The sequence below is a fragment of the Penicillium verrucosum genome, assembly GCF_028828655.1.
Source record: "Penicillium verrucosum strain IBT 35672 chromosome Unknown utg000002l_segment0_segment0, whole genome shotgun sequence".
Classification (NCBI taxonomy): domain Eukaryota; kingdom Fungi; phylum Ascomycota; class Eurotiomycetes; order Eurotiales; family Aspergillaceae; genus Penicillium; species Penicillium verrucosum.
Genome location: NW_026643211.1, coordinates 479,577 through 499,131, shown reverse-complemented (window position 1 = coordinate 499,131; position 19,555 = coordinate 479,577). Strand labels below are relative to the sequence as shown.

The 19,555-nt window shown below is 46.8% G+C and overlaps 10 protein-coding genes across 10 annotated transcripts; 4 read left to right on the top strand and 6 right to left on the bottom strand.

The window, feature by feature from the left end:
* Positions 1–22: 22 nt before the first annotated feature.
* On the bottom strand, positions 23–847 carry N7516_005842 (alpha/beta hydrolase; the record flags this gene model as incomplete). Its single annotated transcript, XM_057218562.1, has 1 exon — positions 23–847. The coding sequence occupies one exon, from the start codon at positions 845–847 to the stop codon at positions 23–25; it is 825 nt and encodes a 274-aa protein (XP_057072653.1).
* Positions 848–1,350: 503 nt separating this feature from the next.
* N7516_005841 (GNAT family N-acetyltransferase) lies at positions 1,351–2,099 on the top strand (the record flags this gene model as incomplete). Its single annotated transcript, XM_057218561.1, has 2 exons — positions 1,351–1,780; positions 1,843–2,099. The coding sequence occupies 2 exons, from the start codon at positions 1,351–1,353 to the stop codon at positions 2,097–2,099; spliced, it is 687 nt and encodes a 228-aa protein (XP_057072652.1).
* Positions 2,100–2,802: 703 nt separating this feature from the next.
* N7516_005840 (uncharacterized protein) lies at positions 2,803–3,591 on the bottom strand (the record flags this gene model as incomplete). Its single annotated transcript, XM_057218560.1, has 1 exon — positions 2,803–3,591. One exon carries the CDS (start codon positions 3,589–3,591, stop codon positions 2,803–2,805), a length of 789 nt encoding a protein of 262 aa, XP_057072651.1.
* A 415-nt stretch (positions 3,592–4,006) lies between these two features.
* On the top strand, positions 4,007–5,813 carry N7516_005839 (acyl--CoA ligase; the record flags this gene model as incomplete). Its single annotated transcript, XM_057218559.1, has 3 exons — positions 4,007–4,106; positions 4,169–4,804; positions 4,864–5,813. 3 exons carry the CDS (start codon positions 4,007–4,009, stop codon positions 5,811–5,813), a joined length of 1,686 nt encoding a protein of 561 aa, XP_057072650.1.
* Positions 5,814–6,222: 409 nt separating this feature from the next.
* N7516_005838 (NAD(P)H-dependent flavin oxidoreductase) lies at positions 6,223–7,291 on the bottom strand (the record flags this gene model as incomplete). Its single annotated transcript, XM_057218558.1, has 2 exons — positions 6,223–6,369; positions 6,434–7,291. 2 exons carry the CDS (start codon positions 7,289–7,291, stop codon positions 6,223–6,225), a joined length of 1,005 nt encoding a protein of 334 aa, XP_057072649.1.
* A 279-nt stretch (positions 7,292–7,570) lies between these two features.
* Positions 7,571–8,254, bottom strand: N7516_005837 (class I SAM-dependent methyltransferase; the record flags this gene model as incomplete). The annotated part of the gene is made up of 1 exon (XM_057218557.1): positions 7,571–8,254. The coding sequence occupies one exon, from the start codon at positions 8,252–8,254 to the stop codon at positions 7,571–7,573; it is 684 nt and encodes a 227-aa protein (XP_057072648.1).
* A 322-nt stretch (positions 8,255–8,576) lies between these two features.
* On the bottom strand, positions 8,577–11,009 carry N7516_005836 (phosphoketolase family protein; the record flags this gene model as incomplete). Its single annotated transcript, XM_057218556.1, has 1 exon — positions 8,577–11,009. One exon carries the CDS (start codon positions 11,007–11,009, stop codon positions 8,577–8,579), a length of 2,433 nt encoding a protein of 810 aa, XP_057072647.1.
* A 992-nt stretch (positions 11,010–12,001) lies between these two features.
* On the bottom strand, positions 12,002–13,718 carry N7516_005835 (uncharacterized protein; the record flags this gene model as incomplete). The annotated part of the gene is made up of 5 exons (XM_057218555.1): positions 12,002–12,652; positions 12,724–12,798; positions 12,852–13,140; positions 13,202–13,312; positions 13,393–13,718. The coding sequence occupies 5 exons, from the start codon at positions 13,716–13,718 to the stop codon at positions 12,002–12,004; spliced, it is 1,452 nt and encodes a 483-aa protein (XP_057072646.1).
* A 1,175-nt stretch (positions 13,719–14,893) lies between these two features.
* On the top strand, positions 14,894–15,829 carry N7516_005834 (alpha/beta hydrolase; the record flags this gene model as incomplete). Its single annotated transcript, XM_057218554.1, has 2 exons — positions 14,894–15,045; positions 15,109–15,829. The coding sequence occupies 2 exons, from the start codon at positions 14,894–14,896 to the stop codon at positions 15,827–15,829; spliced, it is 873 nt and encodes a 290-aa protein (XP_057072645.1).
* Positions 15,830–17,198: 1,369 nt separating this feature from the next.
* On the top strand, positions 17,199–19,190 carry mirB (uncharacterized protein; the record flags this gene model as incomplete). The annotated part of the gene is made up of 4 exons (XM_057218553.1): positions 17,199–17,446; positions 17,511–17,781; positions 17,847–18,192; positions 18,259–19,190. 4 exons carry the CDS (start codon positions 17,199–17,201, stop codon positions 19,188–19,190), a joined length of 1,797 nt encoding a protein of 598 aa, XP_057072644.1.
* Between the last annotated feature and the right edge of the window lie 365 nt (positions 19,191–19,555).

The following is a 19,555-nucleotide window of genomic DNA, read 5'->3' as shown; positions in this document are numbered from 1 at the left end:
GCTGGCAGCCTATCTAAACAAATCAACCTTTAAGGAATTGCAGGATACGGTCAAAGCCCCCAGGTTCCTTAACCCAGTGGCCGTCACCTTCTGCCCCAGTAAACTCCTGCCAGTCAACGCGTACCATAATTCTCCGTAGAACTTGACATGCCTGCCGTCCAAGCTCCACAGATACCCATGGATCGTCTGCTCCATGACTTAGAAACACAGGCGTAGATAAAATAGAACTATCGACAGGCTGGTCAGAGCGCAATGTATCACCGGCAATTTCATCAAAGAAGAACCCGGATATTAAACTCTGTGTCTGAGAGCTACCAGGACTAAGAGACAGATCAGAAAGCAACTGCTCTAGCTGCTGCGCGAATGGCAACCAACCACAAAAGCCAAATAGTCCACCTAGTGGTCCTTGGATTCGGCCTGTCGCAGTTGCAGCGAAGAACACCCACAAGGCGGTTGCCATCCCCTGACTCATACCTCCAAGGTAGATGTGGGAGAACCGTCCATCTAGTAGTCGAGCTTCCTCCTCGATTGTATCGAGAATATACAAGACTGACTCTCTTATTCCCTCTTTCTGTAATTCTTGTCGTTCGTGGATATTGCCTAAGGAGTAGGCGTCAAACCAGGCGCACATTTCCTCTTCGAATGTAGTGCTCCATCGGTCGCGTGATGTTGGAAACACCCAGCGATAGGAGGGTAGACAGGAAGGCAGGTTTTTGTTCTTGGAGGTTGAAGATGAGAAGAGCTCTTCGGCGAACTCAGGGCCATCGCTGCCGCGACCATGGAGTAGGATAACCGTGTGGGTGTGGGGGGTTTGGGGATGGTGGATGTGAGTTTGAGGAAACTCCATCCTTTCTATCTGTAAATACTTATTTTTTGGATTCTAGGAGATGTTAGATAACTTTGGGATTTTGTTTCGGTTGGGTATCCTAAGATCCTAAAGAATCAGCGGTCAGCGATTGAGGTGGACGTTCTAAACAACATTACATCTCTACCTCGTACAATATTACAAGGTGCCTCAGGCGCATGTTGTATGTTTATTCAGATATAAATAGCTATGTATTTGCATCTGGGTTTGGTGACAACTCAGCCATGCTAACATATGCTTCCAAGGTTATACAAGGTAGGTGTGCCTGGGTGCCTGAGGCACTTCCCATGTAGTAGATAGCTTCTCTCTCTCTTCTCTGTCTTGCTCTCTGTCTCTCTCTCTCTCTCTCTCTCCATTCCTCCCTTCTCTCCTCTCTCTGTCCACTTTGTTCATAGGAATCCACATACATTGTTTCTTCAATCAAAGATCTACAACGTAGATTCTCCATCACAAATTCAATTTGAACCTTCATACTCACGGCAAAGATGGCGCCAGGTCCATCTGTGCCTCTTGAAATAAAGTACGCCAATGTATCTGACCTGAGTGCACTTGTGAGCATTGAAATTCGGTCTTTTCCCTCGTCCAATTATATGCGCAGCACATACAAGGGATGTGATCCATTGGCAATTCACACATTCAAAACAGTCTCTTCCCTCGAGTATTTCGCCAAACCAGAGTGCCATATTCTAGCGGGTGTCGACACTGAAACCGGTGATATCATCGCATACAGCCGCTGGAATATACCAGCTATTTACGAGTTCAAAAGAGCCGTGGACGCAAGTCTGAGCAACGATGCACAAGCGCAAATTCAGAATATGTGGGCGTATGCCCCAAAGTTGAATAGGGGTACCTACACGTTCTACGAGGAAATGATAAAACGTAGTAGGGACATACATCTCAAGGAAACTGATATTGGTTCGTCAACCCATTTTGCTGTATGAAAACTTTACGATATTGACTGCTAACAATACTACTAGTCCTTGAACTGCTATGCGTACTACCAGAGTATCAAAGAATTGGAATAGGAAGTGAGTTTTTAAAATGGGGTATTGAAAAAGCAGACTCTAGTAACGCCCGGATATATCTGGAAGCTACGATGGAAGGAGTGCCAGCGTATTTGAGGCACGGGTGGAAGATCGTTGAAGAAATACAGCTGGATTACACGGAGCGTGGTGGAGAGGGAAGCCAGAAGTTCGCATTGATGATCAGAGAGCCCAAGGAAACAGGGGCTTGACATAAGCCTCTTTTCTCTTTGTGTCTATCCGACAACCCGTGACTGTATCTCAATAGGAAAGCCAAAATTGATCCCGCTTTATATTATACATAAGCTAAAAGCATCCTTTCACTCATTCCACTTTTCTCGTGCATAGATCAAGCTAGGCGCACATTGCCTGTTGAGATGATGTCGATTCCAAGCTGGTCTGGCCAACGCGCACCCACACACCAACTTGTCATTAAAGGGCTCTTCGACAGCCTCACGCAGCGCGAGAAGCTCTATGTCCATCATTTGGCACAAGCTGCTTGGCATGGCACCAGAATAATTATCCGTCAAATATCGCCTGAGGGGACGGGAATTTTTGATTTCATCTTAGGGTTACCAAAAGCCTGTGGAGGAAAGTGGAATGACCTAGTCAATCAAGGTTACGTCAATCAAGACGAGTTAGACGACTTCCTCGAATTTTCAGGATTATTTCTATCAAACCTGGGAAATTACTTCGTAAATTATTTATCTCCTGCATTCCCACATCATTCACTAACAGTGCGTAGGGGGAGGGAGACAGGAAGGTTGTCCCTAGTCTTTCTGCAGCTGCTCACATTTGTGCAGGGATTTCTGACAAATGATCATTGCGACACAACTCAAATCAGCAAGATAATTATATAGTTATTCATATGCGTAAGGCTAGTCTACCACTGGTATGTCACCCCGCAATCGTATCCTAAAGCTTGGAAAACATGTCCTCTTTCTGGGGCCGGACATCCAGTTCATGCGTCCAAGTACTGCGTGGCTGAGTATGCAAAAACCAATATATATGAGCAAGGTCGGTCGGCTGCAAAAGATGTGCTTCAATATTCTCCAATTTCTCAGCTGCATTCTCTCGTTGCCACTGTCGCTTTTTGACCCCGCCAACCAGCTTCCCATCAACGGGGCTGTCGATGATAACGTGCGATGCGTGAATGCCCCGATTTTGATATTCGCGAGCGACAACTTGCGCCAACGAGCGTAACCCGAATTTCCCCGGCGAGAAACTGCCCAGGCCAGGCGACCCGCGTAGAGAGCCTGTGGCACCAGTGTAGATGATAGTCCCTCGTTCTCTGTCCAGCATATCCGGCAAAACGCATTTGGTGGACCAGAACGCACCAAACAGATTGATTTTGGTGAAGCCTTCAAACTCCTCCGTCGTCGTTTCTAGTAATTCTCTGCCATTAATTCGACGAGCACCGGCATTGTAGACGAGGACTTGCACGGGTCCTAGTTCATCGCGAATCACTCTGAAACTCGAGATGACAGATTCCTCGATGCGCAGGTCAGTGATGTAGTACCGCGATATGCCCACGCCAAATTCAGCATCGATGCCGGTGGCTATGGTCCGGAGGCTGTCTTCAGTACGAGCAAGCAGTGCGGTGACGAAGCCTTTTGAGGCGAAGTGCCGGGCAACAGCTGCGCCAATTCCAGGGCCACAGCCTACCACAGCGATAACAGGCTTGTTTTCGGGATTGTATGACATGTTGAAGGGCGATTTGGGAGCAACGATAGCCACCGATGTAGCTACACTCTTGAAATATGCGATTTCCGTGAGGTCACTATTTCCAAGATCACTAAGTGTATCTTGTTGCCCCGACAAACCCGAGGTTGAAAATAAACAGTTTCCATATTTCTGAAGTGCTCAATGGCCAAGTAGTTATGAGTAATCCGATGCACTCGGTACCTAGGTAATGTTATAAAAATGATTATTCTCTCACTCGAATGCCGAGATCATCGCCTCGGCATGATCACTAATCAACCATCTTAGCCCTGGAGAGAGGGTTACCACCTTTGTTCAATTTATCTAATTGAATTGCAGAGTTATCACACAAGACGCACATCCTAGAACCTCTCGGATTTCGTTACTGCATCACACGAAGCGTAAAAGTCGTTCGACGATGACTTTCAAATCTACCTATCCAGCTATTGATATTCCAGAGCTCGATCTCTGGACGTTCTTTTTTGAGCGAAAAGACCGAGCTTACCCGGACACTAAAGGTAAGACCTCTTTTAATGAATTGGATACAGCGTTTGTGGAATTCTGTAATAACCGTCAACAGTACTGTGGGAGGATGCCGACACTAGGAGAACATACACATATGCACAGACCAAAGATGCGGCCATTGCTTTCGGACGGGGCCTCCGGACACATTTCGGATGGAAATCTGGGGACGTCATGGCATTATTCACTGTCAATTCTATTGACACTCCGGTTGTCACATTTGGCACTCTATGGGCGGCGGGAATCGTGTCTCCTGCCAGCCCAAGATACACCGCAGAAGAATTTGCTTCCCAACTGAAAGACTGCAGTGCCACAGCGATCATTACACAATTCTCCATGCTCAAAGTAGCTCTACAAGCAGCAAAGGTGGCCGGCATTCCACGGGAACGCATCATCCTCATCGGCGATGTCCGAGATCCGGAGACTCGAGCCAGGCATTTCACGGACATATGCGGCGGCCCCAATTCAGGAGTACAGGAGAGACCTCTTGTAAACCCGAAGAAAGACCCCGCATATCTCATGTACTCTTCAGGTACGACGGGGTACCCGAAGGGCGCATTGCTCTCGCACCACAATATTGTGTCGAATGTGCTTCAAACCGATGCAGTGGAGGGCCGTCAACTTACGCATAACGGCGGAGACGATGGAGGAGGGGATAGGGTCCTGATCTTTCTCCCACTTTTCCATATCTACGGTAAGGAAGTTTATTCCCAAATCTAGGTACCTATACAAAATCTGACGGGTAAGTAACAGGACTGGCGTGCGGTGTACATTCTCCTCTGTACAGTGGGTTTCAGGTCGTACTCATGACTACATTCGACGTTCAGAAATTCTGCGCTCACGTGCAAAACTTCCGAATCACATATACACACGTTGTACCGCCAGTCGCCCTTGAATTGGGAAAGCTTGATATCATAACAAAATATGATCTGTCAAGTCTCCGGATGCTGAACTCTAGTGCAGCACCTTTATCTGCCGAAATGATTAAACGGATCTTCTCCCAGATCAAAGTTGGTTTAAAGCAGAGTTATGGCCTTACTGAGGCTAGCCCAGCCTCTCATGTACAACCATGGGAAGACTGGGACAGGGCGGCAGGCTCTGTAGGGAAACTGCTACCTAACATGGAGGCAAAATATATGACATTCCTGCAAGACGACACCATATCTGTGGAAGTCCCCAGTGGTGAAGTTGGAGAACTATATATTCGTGGGCCGAATATCTTCATGGGATATCGTGGGCATTCTCAACCCGCACTCTCGCCAGATGGATGGTTTAAGACCGGGGATGTTGGCTTCCAGGACATCGATGGAAACCTCTACATCACCGACCGGGTGAAGGAACTCATCAAATACAAAGGCTTCCAGGTAGCACCGGCAGAGTTGGAAGGTGTTCTCCTTCAGCATGATGCGATCAGTGATGTCGCGGTCATCGGCGTAAATAGTCCAGCGGAGGGAACAGAGTTACCACGGGCATATGTCGTTCGCAGCTCGAGGAACAGGTCCCAAAACACAAGCCAACAAGTGGAGGCGGAGAAGCTCAGCATCAGGAGGTGGTTTGATGGTAAGATGGCACCACACAAGCGTCTCCGTGGTGGAATTCGCTTTGTGGATGAAATTCCCAAAAACCCAACCGGAAAGATCCTTCGGCGACAGCTCAGAGAGCTAGCAGAGAAGGAAGAGACTCAGGTATCTTCGAAGCTGTAGGAGGCGCTCTGGTTTTGTATTGCAAATTATCCCAACATACATACTCGGCTTTTCTATCCTTGTCACTCCTATTACGTTCAGATCTAATTCTCCGTCCCATTTCAAAGAAATACTCCTAAATCATCCGTTAAGGAAACCACAGTTTTGTTCTTATTTTTTAAGAACTACGTTATGAGGGTACACACGCGATCGGCTCTAATTCTCACAAGCTAGATCTACAGTACCGAGTTTCGGGCATAGCTTCCAATGCAGTTGGGATGAACTTTTCGGAAGTAATGGACGGGCGTGAAGGGACATCAACATGTACGGATTACATATCCAGCATACGATAGGTAGTCTTGTAGTTGGGGTAAATCATATATACTAGGAGCTGGACTAAATATATCTCTCAAGAAACTTTCTGGCTTGGTCACAGTCGACTGCGTGGCTCCTCTTTCATCACACATTGTGAAAGACCAGAGAGAACTCCCGTCGCTTCTTTTACAATACGTTCCATGAGCTGAGCGCAGGTTGGAATGTCATGTATCAACCCCATCACCTGCCCAGCATACCAGACCTGTTCACTCGGTCAGCTCAGCTAGTTCCGAAACTAGGGGTGACCGGGGGGGTTGTATTCGTACTCCATGTTCAATATCTCCGTGCAAAAGAACTTCTCTCCCACGAACCCCACTAACGATCGGAGCAACCTCGAGGAATTCCGCATTGGCGTTCGTAGACTCGATCTCGATCGCTTTTGCCGTCATATGGTTGGAGAACATCCGACTCGTGTTTTTCCACCGTCTCAAGATGAGACTAGTTTGATGCTCGTCAGCTTTGACGATCGCGAGCTTCACTTTCATATGTATTGGAGCTTCGATGGTGCACATAAACCGAGTGCCCATATTGATTCCTGCAGCTCCCAGGCTCAGAGCTGCCATCAACCCATGCCCATCCGCAAAGCCGCCCGAGGCGATAAAAGGAGTGTCACCGAGTTCTTGCCGGGCGCGACTGTTCAGGATTAACGAAGCAATGTCAGACTCGCCGACATGGCCAGCGCACTCGAACCCATCGATTGAGAGGATATCGGCCCCCAGTTTGATAGCGGCTTTGGCGTGTCTAATCGTTGTTGCCTTGTGAATTATAATCACGCCTGCAGCTTTCAGCTGCTGTATGACGGGGCCCGGGCTGTTTCCTGCAGTCTCGACAATTTTGACCCCTTCGTCGATAATTGCCTGTACGAATGCAGGGTAGTCGGGGGGATTAAGAGCGGGGAGAAGGGTAATATTGACACCAAAGGGGCTCTTCGTTAGAGACCTAGTTTTTCTGATCTCTTGACGGAGGTGCTCGGGATCCGGTTGTGTCAGGGCATTTATAATACCCAGTCCTCCGGCATTACTCACCGCAGCAGCGAGTTCAGCGTAGGCGACCCATTGAAGCCCACCTTGCACGACGGGCACCCGGATCCCCAAAGCCCTAGTCAAAGAAGTGTCGAACGCCATTCTAGGGGTCAGAAGGAAATAGGGCAGCAAATCCAGTGGAAGCTGTTGCTTGGAGGAAGAGTAAATCAAGGAATGTTGATAGACATGAAAAATATAGAATATTCCTTTGTATATTAAGATGATAGATACCCTCCCTAAAAGGAATATAAACCAAGGCCGAGGTGAACAAGATTCCTCGGCTCGCGTATATCACTAATCGAACTATCACTAATCAAACTATCGTCGACTCCACCCTCGGACGGGGTCTTGGAGGTTACGGCGAGGTATCTTCAATATTGCTCATTTCTTAGCTAAAATCCAGTGAAATGGAACACTTTGCGAAACTCCATTCTTTTCTTCACAATCCACGACGACCTCATCAATCTCCATCTCAAAGCCAATCTCCGTGAGAAGTCTTCTCATTTCATCTCTACCCCAACCACTCCAATGCATTGCTCCTTCTGTACCGCCTAGCCAAGATTGATCAGAGGAGCTCGCAAATCCGTTCTCGGGGAAATTCGCGAGAAGTCGTCCTCCAGGTTTCAACCAATCAAAAATGCGCCGGAGAATCGTAGTTTGTTCGATGCGTGGCAGATGAAAAATAGAATACATGGCCATCACTGCATCGAAATGCTCCTGGCTGAATTCCAATCCCATCATGTCTCCTTGTATCAGGGTAACGGACTGAGGAAGCCGCTTGTTCGCCATCGCAATTTGGGTTTCGGATATGTCATTTGCAGTGACTTTGATGTATTCACGCGATGCCAGAAGTTCAGTACACGGTACCCCGGCGCCGCATCCTAACTCAAGGATGCTAATTTGGGAGTTTCCCTTTACCGGATCAAGGGATCGAAGCATGCGATCGAGATAGGAAAGGCGTATTTCATGTGAAGGTTGGGTCCAGTTTAGGTAGACTCCGGCAATCTCATCATAGGCTTTCTTTATGTCGTCCTTGATTTGATGGTTATTGGTGGTTTCGGACATTTTTATGGTAGAGTAGTTGAGTTGTGGATTTGCAGTGTGTTATAGTATCTTGTTAGAAAGAAAAACCATGAAGTGATATTCGCAGCTATTGTATGAGCTCCAATTAACAATGACTCATTCGGTGATCCCGGGGTCAGAGAATATGACTGGTTGGTGTTTTTAACCCCGATGAGGATTAGTGTAGTTACGAGGCTGGGGTAATTGGAACGTTGAATTATTCTTCTTCTGCTGATTCAAGTACAATTAGGAATGTATTACGGAGTATACTATGGCAGCTTTTACCTGTATTAACATGAATATGTCCAATATCAAAAGAAGCACCCTACTCTTTCGCGTATGGCCATTTCCAGTTCCGAATATGTTCAGGATCAATCCCGTTATCGAAAGCCTCAGACTTCCCCGCAAGCTGCTCATTGTACAGCTTCTCTCTCACGCCGGCTGCCGTGTTCCCGAGAGATTGAACCAAATCAATGGCAGCTATGGCGAGACTGTATCGATCGGTCTCATTGCGCATAGCCAGCTCAAATGGTGTGTCAATGTTGCCCTTTTCTTTGTACCCTCTCACATGCAGGTTATGTTGACCAGGTCGTTTGTACGTAAGTCGGTGGATGAGCCAGGGGTAGGAGTGGAAGTTGAATATGATGGGCTTGTCAGTGGTGAAGATAGACTTCCATCTCTTGTCGGACATTCCGTGGGGATGGTGGATGGCGGAAATCAGTCGGAATAGATCCACCACATTAACAAACCGAATTTTGAGCTGTGGGAGATACTCTCGTAGTAGCGCAGTTGCGGCTAGGGCTTCGTGTGTGGAAACATCACCACAGGATGCGATCACGATATCCGGCTCTGCGCCTTGGTCGTTGCTCGCCCAGTCCCAGATTCCGAGACCTTTAGTACAGTGCGCGACGGCTGCGTCCATGTCCAGGAACTGAATGTGCTCTTGTTTATCGGCAACGATCACATTCACGTAGTTGACACTGCGGAGACAGTGGTCCATCACGGATAGGAGAGTATTGCCGTCAGGAGGAAGATAGATGCGAACCACCTCGGGGCTTTTGTTAGCCACCACATCGAGGAATCCGGGGTCCTGGTGGGTGAAGCCATTGTGGTCTTGTCTCCAGACAGTGGCGGTGATGAGGATGTTTAGCGACGAGATTCGGGCTCTCCACTCCACTTCGAGGCACTTCTCGATCCACTTGCAATGTTGGTTCACCATAGAATCAATGACGTGGATGAAAGGCTCATAGCTGTTGAGCAGTCCATGTCGACCAGAAAGAATGTAGCCTTCGAGCCAGCCTTCACAGGTATGTTCACTGAGGATCTCCATCACGCGGCCATCGGGGGACAGATTGCCTCCGTCCTTATCCTCTTCGAAATAATCCCCCATCCAGACTTTCTTGCCTGCTTTATACACCTCCGAAAGCTTATTAGACTCAGTCTCATCGGGCCCAAAGAGCCGGAAGTTCTTCGTGTTCTGATCCACTATATCACGAAGGAATGTTGCCATATTGGTCATGCCTCCCTTAATTGTCAACCCTGGATTAATATCCTTGAACCCATATTCCCGGAAATCAGGAATATGAAGCGGCCGGCGTAGAAGACCTCCATTGCCAACGGGGTTAGCACTTATCCGTGAGTTACCCGTGGGCGCGAGTTCCTTCAGTTCCTGAATCAAGGTGCCATTCTCGTCGAAGAGCTCTTCTGGTTTGTAGGACCTCATCCATGTCTCCAACACCTTAAGATGAGAGGGGTTGGTGCGGACATCAGTGATGGGAATTTGATGCGCGCGCCAAAATCCCTCGAGGAGATGGCCATCTACCTCTCGCGGAGCCGACCATCCCTTGGGTGTGCGAAGAACGATCATTGGCCAACGGGGTCGGAACGGGGTCTTCGTCTCTCGGGCTTTCTTCTGGTGCTCTTTGATCTCGGTGACACATTGCTCGAGTGTAACCGCCATGGCCTGATGCATACTGTCGAAATCACTTCCCTCTACAAAGTATGGTTTCCATCCATAGCCAACGAGCAAAGACGAAAGTTCGTCGTGACTAATTCGCGCAAGCACCGTCGGGTTGTTGATTTTGTATCCGTTGAGATGGAGAACAGGAAGGACTGCTCCGTCGTTGATCGGATTCAGGAACTTCGTGCTATGCCAGCTGGTTGCAAGTGGACCGGTCTCGGATTCGCCGTCTCCAACCATGGTCAATGTAATAAGATCGGGGTTGTCAAAGACCGAGCCAAAGGCATGCGAGAGTGCATAGCCTAGCTCACCTCCCTCGTGAATACTACCGGGTGTCTCGGGTGTCGCATGGCTTCCAATGCCACCAGGAAAAGAGAATTGTTTGAAGAACTTCTTCATACCCTCCGTATCCTCGCCGTTATCCGGGTAGACCTCCGAGTAGACACCCTCAAGGTAAGATTGTGATATGATTCCAGGGGCGCCATGTCCGGGACCAGAAACGAAAAGCACATCGAGGTCATACTTCTTGATGAGACGATTCATGTGCATCCAAGTGAAAGATTGCCCGGCATCGGAACCCCAATGACCCAAGAGCCGGGCTTTGAGATGCTCCAGCTTAAGAGGTTCTGTGAGGAGTGGGTTGTCGCGAAGATAAAGCATCCCCAAACATAAGTACATGCTGGCACGAAACCAGGCATTCATCTTACGGATTGTCTCGGCATCGAGAGGCTTCCCTTCCACTGTTGAACGAGCTTCTCCATAGGCGGAGATGCTCTTTTCACTTGACTTTGACGTCATGTTGCGGTGCCTCCTGCTGAAACGGAGATGTTTCACTGTATGTACGGGAAACAATCCCACGGTGTGGTGACTCCGAGAATCCGAGAAAGATAGAAAGGTTGTATACACTGGAGTCAATGAGGAAAGAAAATGATTGTAAGTTAGGGAAGACACCGGAGATCTTTTCTCAATAATCTGGAGAATTATAACCATGGTCAATATGATGTTCATATATCAGCCCTGTCATGGGGTTACGTAGTTATGCTGTAAGCGTGGGGGAAGCAAATGTATGTAGCATAGTGTAAGTGTCATTGAGTGAAAGCCCGAAGCTTTATATAGTAATGTCTTGGCATTGAATGTCGACACCTAAGGCCACAATCCAGACTATTCTAATTATTGCTCGCATTGTGTACACCCTTTCACCATCCATAAGTAGGTAGTGAAAACTTGAGGGTTCATAGCGAGCTCGGCAGCTTAAAAGGGCCGGATTGGCTTTTCCTAGCGCATATAAAGAGACTCATAGGATTGAATAACTAGGTGAAACTGAAACCGACGTATCCGATGAACAAAGTGGTCATAGCAGGAATTAGTGTTAAGGTAGGTGGGCCTAATACCCTTACCCCACACCCGATCCACAACCCGGTAAGCCCTGGATCTGCCTGGTTACAGCTCACCAGATGTAGGTATATCTTAGGCGGTGTCATTCTGCCAGTTGTTTTTTGGCTCAACCTTTTTCGGTAGTATATATATGGCTTACGTAATATGGCTGAATCCATTGGACTCGGGTAATCTACCACGTTTATGTTCATGCTATTATTACGCAAAACCAAAGTAATATATTCATGTAGTATATGTTAAACCTAAAAGTCAAATGAGGTTTGCAATTCAAATAGCGAAATATAAGAGAATTTCAAAAAAATAAAATAAAATAAAAAAGGACGAAGACAAAAATATGGCAGCAGACAAATGTATAACGTACAAAAAAAAGCCTAACCACACCATTGTTTGGTAAATTAGATCAAACTATGCCCTGATGCCATATTTGGGTCAAGATGAGGAAAGTCCGAAACGGGCTGAAGCCCTGGAGTCCGGATAGGCGCGGCCAATTGTGCCGATGTCGCGGTAGGAAGAGTCCTCTGACCCTGTGGCATCCCAGGGTTGTAGTCAAAAACATGAAGATTCAGCGACTGATCCGGACAAGTTCCTGTGTAAAATCTGTGCCGCAGCCATGCCCCACCCAAACGGTCAAATCCGGGCCCCGTTGCTCGACCAGGCCAGATACTAGCTGGAATCGCGTCCCAGCGAGACGACATATAAGCCGAGTCATCTGTGCTCCACATGTTGATTTCCAATTGTCTAAATAGCGAGGGAACCCGCCTCCCATCTGCGGTATAAGGAGCTGCAACACCCAGGCATCGGGGCAAGGGGTATGTTTGTCCACCGTGTGCACCCAGACCCCGAAGAAGGTTGATGTCTTCTTCAAATACGGATAAAAGTGTACTGCCTGTGTCATCCATAAAATCGAATTCGAAGCTCGGTGGCCTGGGTTGTGGTTGATGATCTTTCCCATTTTTTCCGTTTTTTCCGTTTTTTCCGGCTTTTCCCTTGTCCCCTTGTTTTTCTGCAACTACCGGACCATGGGGAATTCGAAGGGTGAACCGTACCTAAAAGAATATGATGAGAAATCGCACACAGAAAAAGTGGCCAATATGGCAATTTAGAGGGGAATAGCTACCGTTGTGTAATTCTGAAGCGGATCCCCTTTGGATATCATCGAAAGCTTGCTCATGCCAGGCGCACGCCCGAGAAACTGAATATTTGGTTTTAGTATGATGCAATCAAAGGGTTCTTGACAAGACATACACCTTCAACCCAAAACCCTTCATGCCCCTGACATCTGTCATGAATGTAGGAGTATTCATCCCAGTGAAATGGTCTCGGCAGACAGAGCTGAACTCCAGCATGCCAGTAGGTGACGAGGTCCGGAGTATAATCCAATTCACCTGATCGATATTGCGCAATGAGAGCATTTACTGTATCAACCATTTTGTGTACGTCATTTTCCGCCACGAGCCAGTTCAAAATAAATTTGAGCTCATCTAGGCGCTGTACAACCGGCCAACTTAAGCCTGGCTCTGCAGCCATCAGTTCACTGAGTAGAAGGATGGAGATCAGTATCTACTAAAGGAATTTGAAGTTATAGGATGACTCACTCGCGTTCCACCTGCTTTTCCAAAAATTCTTTCATTTTAACCTGATAGACATGAGGCATGATGTTCAGTGAGATTCGTTCGAGACACCTGTCGATCTGAGCGTGGAAATCACTGCATAACAAGGGTCAATTACCAGGTATAAAATTAAATAGTGAATCCCGTGCGAAATAGCTAGAGCAGGTAGAACTTACTCTTTCATCAGATCAGGCTCCTCTGGGTTCCAGCCTTTAGGTGCATCTTCCCGCTCTGTGATGATATCTTTGACTCTTGTCCATTGCTGCTTTTTAGGCATTTGTATTTGTTGCCCACGCTTCTTTCTTTTCTTCGAATAATCAACGTTGAGATCAGCTGCGAGACGTTCCTCGTCCAAGATTTGCGGGATTTCCGTTCTTGTCTTCTTCTTTGGAGGTGGCCGCTCTGCCTCTCCATCTGAGTCATCTTTCTTCCGTTTTCCATTACCACCAGCTTTACCAGCAGGCGCAGGCTTTGCAGCCCGCGGAAAGGAACCCCTTGGCATATTTCAACCGAAAGGATAGTCACGTCTAAGCTGGTGCTTTCTCCGTATGATTAACAAATCAATAATCTTTTGCATGGATAAATAATAGATATAAGACTGGAATTACGAAGGTATTTATATTCCAAGTATCTTTTTTTTTTTTTTTTTTACACTCCGAATCCACATCGGATGGAGCAATCAACGATGCGATCTCAAAGAAAGCTTCAAGGTCATAGATGAGATAAAGCAAAGACGGCATAGTATGCTCTTGGATGAAGTTCGACGTTCGACGTTCGACGTTCGACATTCGACGTTCCACCCTATTTTTTTACTTTGTTCTTTGAAATTTTGAAACGCCTCATTCAATGAATCTGACCTCGGCGGTTCCTCCAATATGCTTCTGGTTTTTTTCTTTGATGGTTGATAGAAGCCTCGGTGCTTTGTTGGGCTGTCTGGCCATTTCTTCCTTTTATACTAGATGCAAACAGGCTTTAAAGCAGCGGATTTTGTGAAAGAAAATTTGTGGACTCCATTCACCCCAAAGGGTCAGAGCCTTGGGTTAATTTAAATCTACGAAAGACATCGGCTCGCCCCGTATACCTCAGACCCCTGTAACCATTAAGACGAGAGCCAAAAATAGATTGTGGCGCGATAGGATACACGTCTCCAGGTAAGAAAGCGTAGAAGGAAGAGCCATGGGGAGGAACAAAGAAGACTTGACTCTTGCCCTGTCTACTTTTTTTAACAGCTCACTCCTCACTCTCTTTACTCAGATCTCACAAATATTATCTAGTTAGTTAGTTAGCTACCTACGGTAGTTGTCTTTATTACGTAATTTATATTGACACGTTGTTGAGTCTCCTTTGCGCCTAGTATACAGTAACAAATTCCCATAACAATAAATATGTTAGATATGAAAAAAAAGGCGCGTGAATGAGAAAGTTCTGTTGCAATCAACCAAATCACTAATCATCCCAAATTATCTGTGAAATAGTCACAATACCATCCCGTACACATCTGTGTATATGAATACCCACATATTAAACCCCACGACTCCAATCTCCGAAACCGGGTCCGAAAACAATTCTGACTCTCGAGATTTCCAGGCCAATCTTTCCTTGTCATGAGTAAGTTTCTTTTTGTCCGATATTTAAATCTCTAGGGGTTACCCAGGGCTGTCTCACGGGAGCATCAAGATGAGCGAACCCAAACCGATATCAGTCCCACTCCCCAATTCAGAGCAGTTCTACCTGAATAGCAACCAGGGTGAAAGATATCTCATTCAAGTGTCTTGGCCGCTCCATTGGGAGAATGACAGCACTTCTGCTCGTGGTTCATTTCCTATCATGTAAGTGCCCGCTGACCCTTGCAGAAGAAAAGAAAAAGCGCGTGTTTACGAACTGATATTTAGATATATTGTTGATGGCAATGCTCTATTCTTGACTGCAACCGAGACCGCCTGGCGTCGCGCACCTGCGTCGCATTTCGCCGGTGGAGGCATCATTGTCGCTATTGGATACCCACTGAACAGAGAGCTTTACGATATGCGACGACGCACCCTTGATTTATCTCCGCCGGCGGGAACACAAATTCCTGGACATGGAGGCGCTGATATATTTCTTGATTTTATTCAAAGTTCAGTGCGACCCGCGGTCAAGGCCCGATTTCCACAGGTCGCTGTCTCCAGAGAAGCACTCTATGGTCATTCGTACGGGGGATTACTTGCGCTACACGCATTATTTACTCGCCCTGGTTCATTTGATTGTTACATGGCCAGCAGTCCCTCCATCTGGTGGAATAGTAAATTCATCTTGCAGGAAGCAAAGGCCTTTCTGAAAACGGAGCCTTTGGGCGAGAATTTGCCTTCGCTTATGGTCTTCTGGGGCTCAGTCGAGCAAAATCCTCATCAGTGGGATAATGAACCTCTGGAAAAATATGAATTGAGAAAGCAAATGGCGTCAGATTTTAGAATGGCCGACAATGCTCTCGACCTCTGTGAGATGCTACGGGGTTGCAAACAGTTGCATACCGTCCTGACGAATGAGTTCGATGGGGAGGAACACACAAGTGTGATGCCATGCTCGACAAATCGGAGCTTGACGATGTTCTTTGAAGATTGGCCTTTGCATTAGTTATAGAGCAATTTCATGGATTGACAACGAAACCGACGCATTGATGAAACGGTGATTGATAAGATAATGTTATTACGTATTGGCGGGAATATGTTCTCCGAACTAACACCGTTTGCCGCTTCGGGTAAAGTCAAAAAAAAGAAAAGAAAACGTTCCCATCTAGGGATTTTGGGGCCATCCAGAGTTGAGGGTCTGTCCACCGAAATACGGAAGCGATCGGGCTGGGCTTGAACTGGGCTCGGGGTCTGGATTTCGTCCCATTAAGCCTAAGGATGAAAAACCTAGCTTTTTGTCCATGTTCTTTCCATTTCTACTTTTGCAAATAATATGAAATCAAATTGGTCTTTGGCTTACACATAATGAACACTTTCAAGGGCTGTCAAGTGTGAGTACACACATACGTATCCCCTCGGCAGCCCCCAACTTAAACTACCCAAAGAGGCTAGCCCTCGGAGATTACCGCTCACCGCTAACCTTAACTAATCTAATCTGATCTCCATACCGATACGGTACGGGATATGCATTGGACGATTGGCTCGATAACCATTAAGTTAGAAAAACTTAATCCCACATGGGGCTTGAATAGATTTTAACACTTCATTTTGTGTTAAGCGCTATCCTCAACTTCAAAAGGTGCGGCTTGAGCATAGTCCTATGTATCTAGCTAGCAGCAAATCTTCAGTCTGGCTATTCTCAGTCGCATTCAAAATTATCTATGAACTCCCAATGGGCCCTTGGCCAAGGTTTTTTTGGCGTTGCCAATTCCAAAATTGGACTCTCCACGGATAAAATTTGCCTCGGCTGATTTGACTCCATGAAAAAATATGATGGAATTTATCACGCTTTGAATTCGCCGAAGTCTCAAAATCTTCCTTTATCATTGGATGTCCAGCTCAGACGATTTGGGATTTAGGCTTGGGGCCAAGATAACTTGATCCATTCGTCTTAAAGTCACTTGGCAAACGCATGACCAGCGCTTTGGTCATATTTGGGAAACCGCAAAATAAATCGGAATAATGGCACCAAAGTCCCCAATACCCTGTTTACTCTTCCCAGGCGGACAGAGTAGGAAAGGAATACATAACCTTAGAATAAATGACTGGATGTTCTAGGTGAGTATAGCCTTAGATAATATCCATGCTAACGTTACACGCTAGGCGTAGGTAATTATGGTAAGTTTTCTTGTGTGGGACAACCCTTTTTGGTATTCCGTCACCGGCAATTGATGGTCCGATTTTCTTCTTTATTTATTGCGTTCTAACGTAAAGACGTTAGAGCGTCTGACTCGGGATGTCATATTTAATGTCTAGCTCTTCCCTCGTTTTGAGTCGGTCGTCACGCACCCAAATTCCTCTGCCGCGAGGGAAAAATGGCGATCATGAGCAGATTCCATCGGATAGTTGGCAATAAGTCTGCAGAGACTGGGGCTACTTCAGTTGATGACCCAATCGCCCTGCAGGCGAGATCCGATGACAAAGAAGCCGGACATGCTCCCATCAATGATATGACTGGCAAGGAGGAAGCCAAGCCTACCGCAGATGCCCAAGCTGGTGTTCAGAAGATTGAGGCTGTCACCCTAGCCTGGGGGAAAGGATCGATGCTCATGGTTCTGATATTGTATGTGTCCCTGTCCTCGTTACATTATTTGATCCTAGTTGCTCACGTCCCCCTTTTCCAACAGTATCTGGCTACTCACACTCGTGAACAATCTCAAGACTTCGGTGGTCTACAGCTTAAGCGCTTATGCGACAAGCTCTTTCGCAGGTCATTCGCTTTTGACCGTTATTAATATTGTGGCATCTTCCATGACAGGCGCAGTGTATATCCCTATGGCGAAGGCGCTGGACCTCTGGGGCCGTGCGGAAGGTATCCTTCTAATGACTGGGTTCTGTATCCTGGGGATAGTCATGTTGGCTGCATCCCATAACCTAGCGACCTACTGCGCTGGACAGGTAAGAAGAGACTTAATACCCACGCCTTCATTCTTGTTAGGATCTGATGTCTCCATTCACGGCAGGTATTCTACTCGGTCGGATTCGGAGGTCTCGCGTACAGTTGGAATGTTCTCGCAACCGATGTGACAAACTTGAGAAACAGAGGGTTGGCATTTGCTTTTACCTCATCTCCGGCAATAATCTCAGCGTTCGCTGGATCTAAGGCTGCTGAAGGATTTCTCGCCAATGTCAATTGGCGATGGGGCTACGGAGTCTGGGCAATTATCTTACCGGCTTTCGCTTTGCCGATATACTTCATGCTGGCCTATAATTTACGCAGGGCTGAGAGGGAAGGGATTCTCGTCAGGGAAAGAAAGGCCTTGAGTTTCAATTTCGAAACAATCTGGTGGTTTATTAAAGAGTTTGATTGTGAGTTACCATATCGGCATTTTGCGGCAATCGTTGCAGGACGCTAATTCTTATGTCAACAAATAGTGATGGGTGTTTTTCTATTTGCTAGCGGCATGGTGGTATTCCTTCTGCCATTCACGCTAGCCAGTATGGCACCCCATGGTTGGCAAACCGGCTATATCATTGCCATGATTGTGATTGGGCTGGTCCTACTTATCTCATTTGGTTTATATGAGACATACCTGGCCCCGGTGCCATTCTTGAACTACAAGTTCCTCACCGACAGGACCGTTTTAGGAGCATGTCTCCTAGACATGACATACCAGATATCTTACTATTGTTATGCCGTCTATCTCCCGTCATTTCTGCAAGTGGTGTACAACTTGGATGTGGCGACAGCGGGATACGTTGGAAACACTTTCAGTGTCGTGGCATTTGTCTTTTTATTCTTCGCTGGCTGGCTCGTCCGAGTGACAGGTCGCTTCAAGTGGATTCTCTGGGTCTGCGTACCGCTCTACATCTTTGGACTTGGCCTGATGATTCACTTCCGTCAACCTGGTGGATACATTGGATATATTGTCATGTGTGAGGTCTTTTTCTCTGCTGCGGGCAGCGTTTTCATCCTGTGTGTGCAGCTTGCTGTCCTTGCTTCGGTCGATCACCAACACGTTGCCGCAGTGCTTGCCTTGCTTTTCGTGATGGGAAGTATCGGTGGATCTATTGGTAGTGCTATCTGTGGAGCTATTTGGACAAATACGTTCTTGAAAAAGCTTGCGGAAACCTTACCAGAGTCAGCCATGCCCAATTTGTCTCTCATTTACTCGAGCCTTCCCCAGCAGCTCAGTTATCCAGTTGGAAGCCCCGAGCGAGACGCCATTGTGGAAGCCTACGGCTATGCCCAACCAAGGATGCTTGCAGCTGGTACTGCATTCATGGTTTTGGGTTTCATCTGGGTGGGTATGATGAAAAACCTGAACGTCAAGAATATGACCCAAACAAAGGGTAATGTCTTTTAACGGGGAACGAGTATTACTCCAGACGAGTAAAAGGATTATCCATTCGACTGATATTATTGATGGGATCCAACTCTATGCTAGATGCCGAGGCTCCTTTTCAGTCTTTTTTTCTTGTATTTTAATAATATCCGAAACATCTGCAGCAGTGCGAAGGTGTAGGGGTCGGAAACTAATACTAGTGATATTGATGCCTGAATATGCCTGAATATTTGCCGGCAGAAAATATGAATACCTGAATTACCATAACAGAGCCCTTAAGTAACTAATGTAATTGAAATCTAGATTTGTGTAGTGGAAATAGCTTCAATATTACCTAGGTAATTACCCCTGAGTTTATTTACAATACGCTGGAAGAGCGGTGCGAA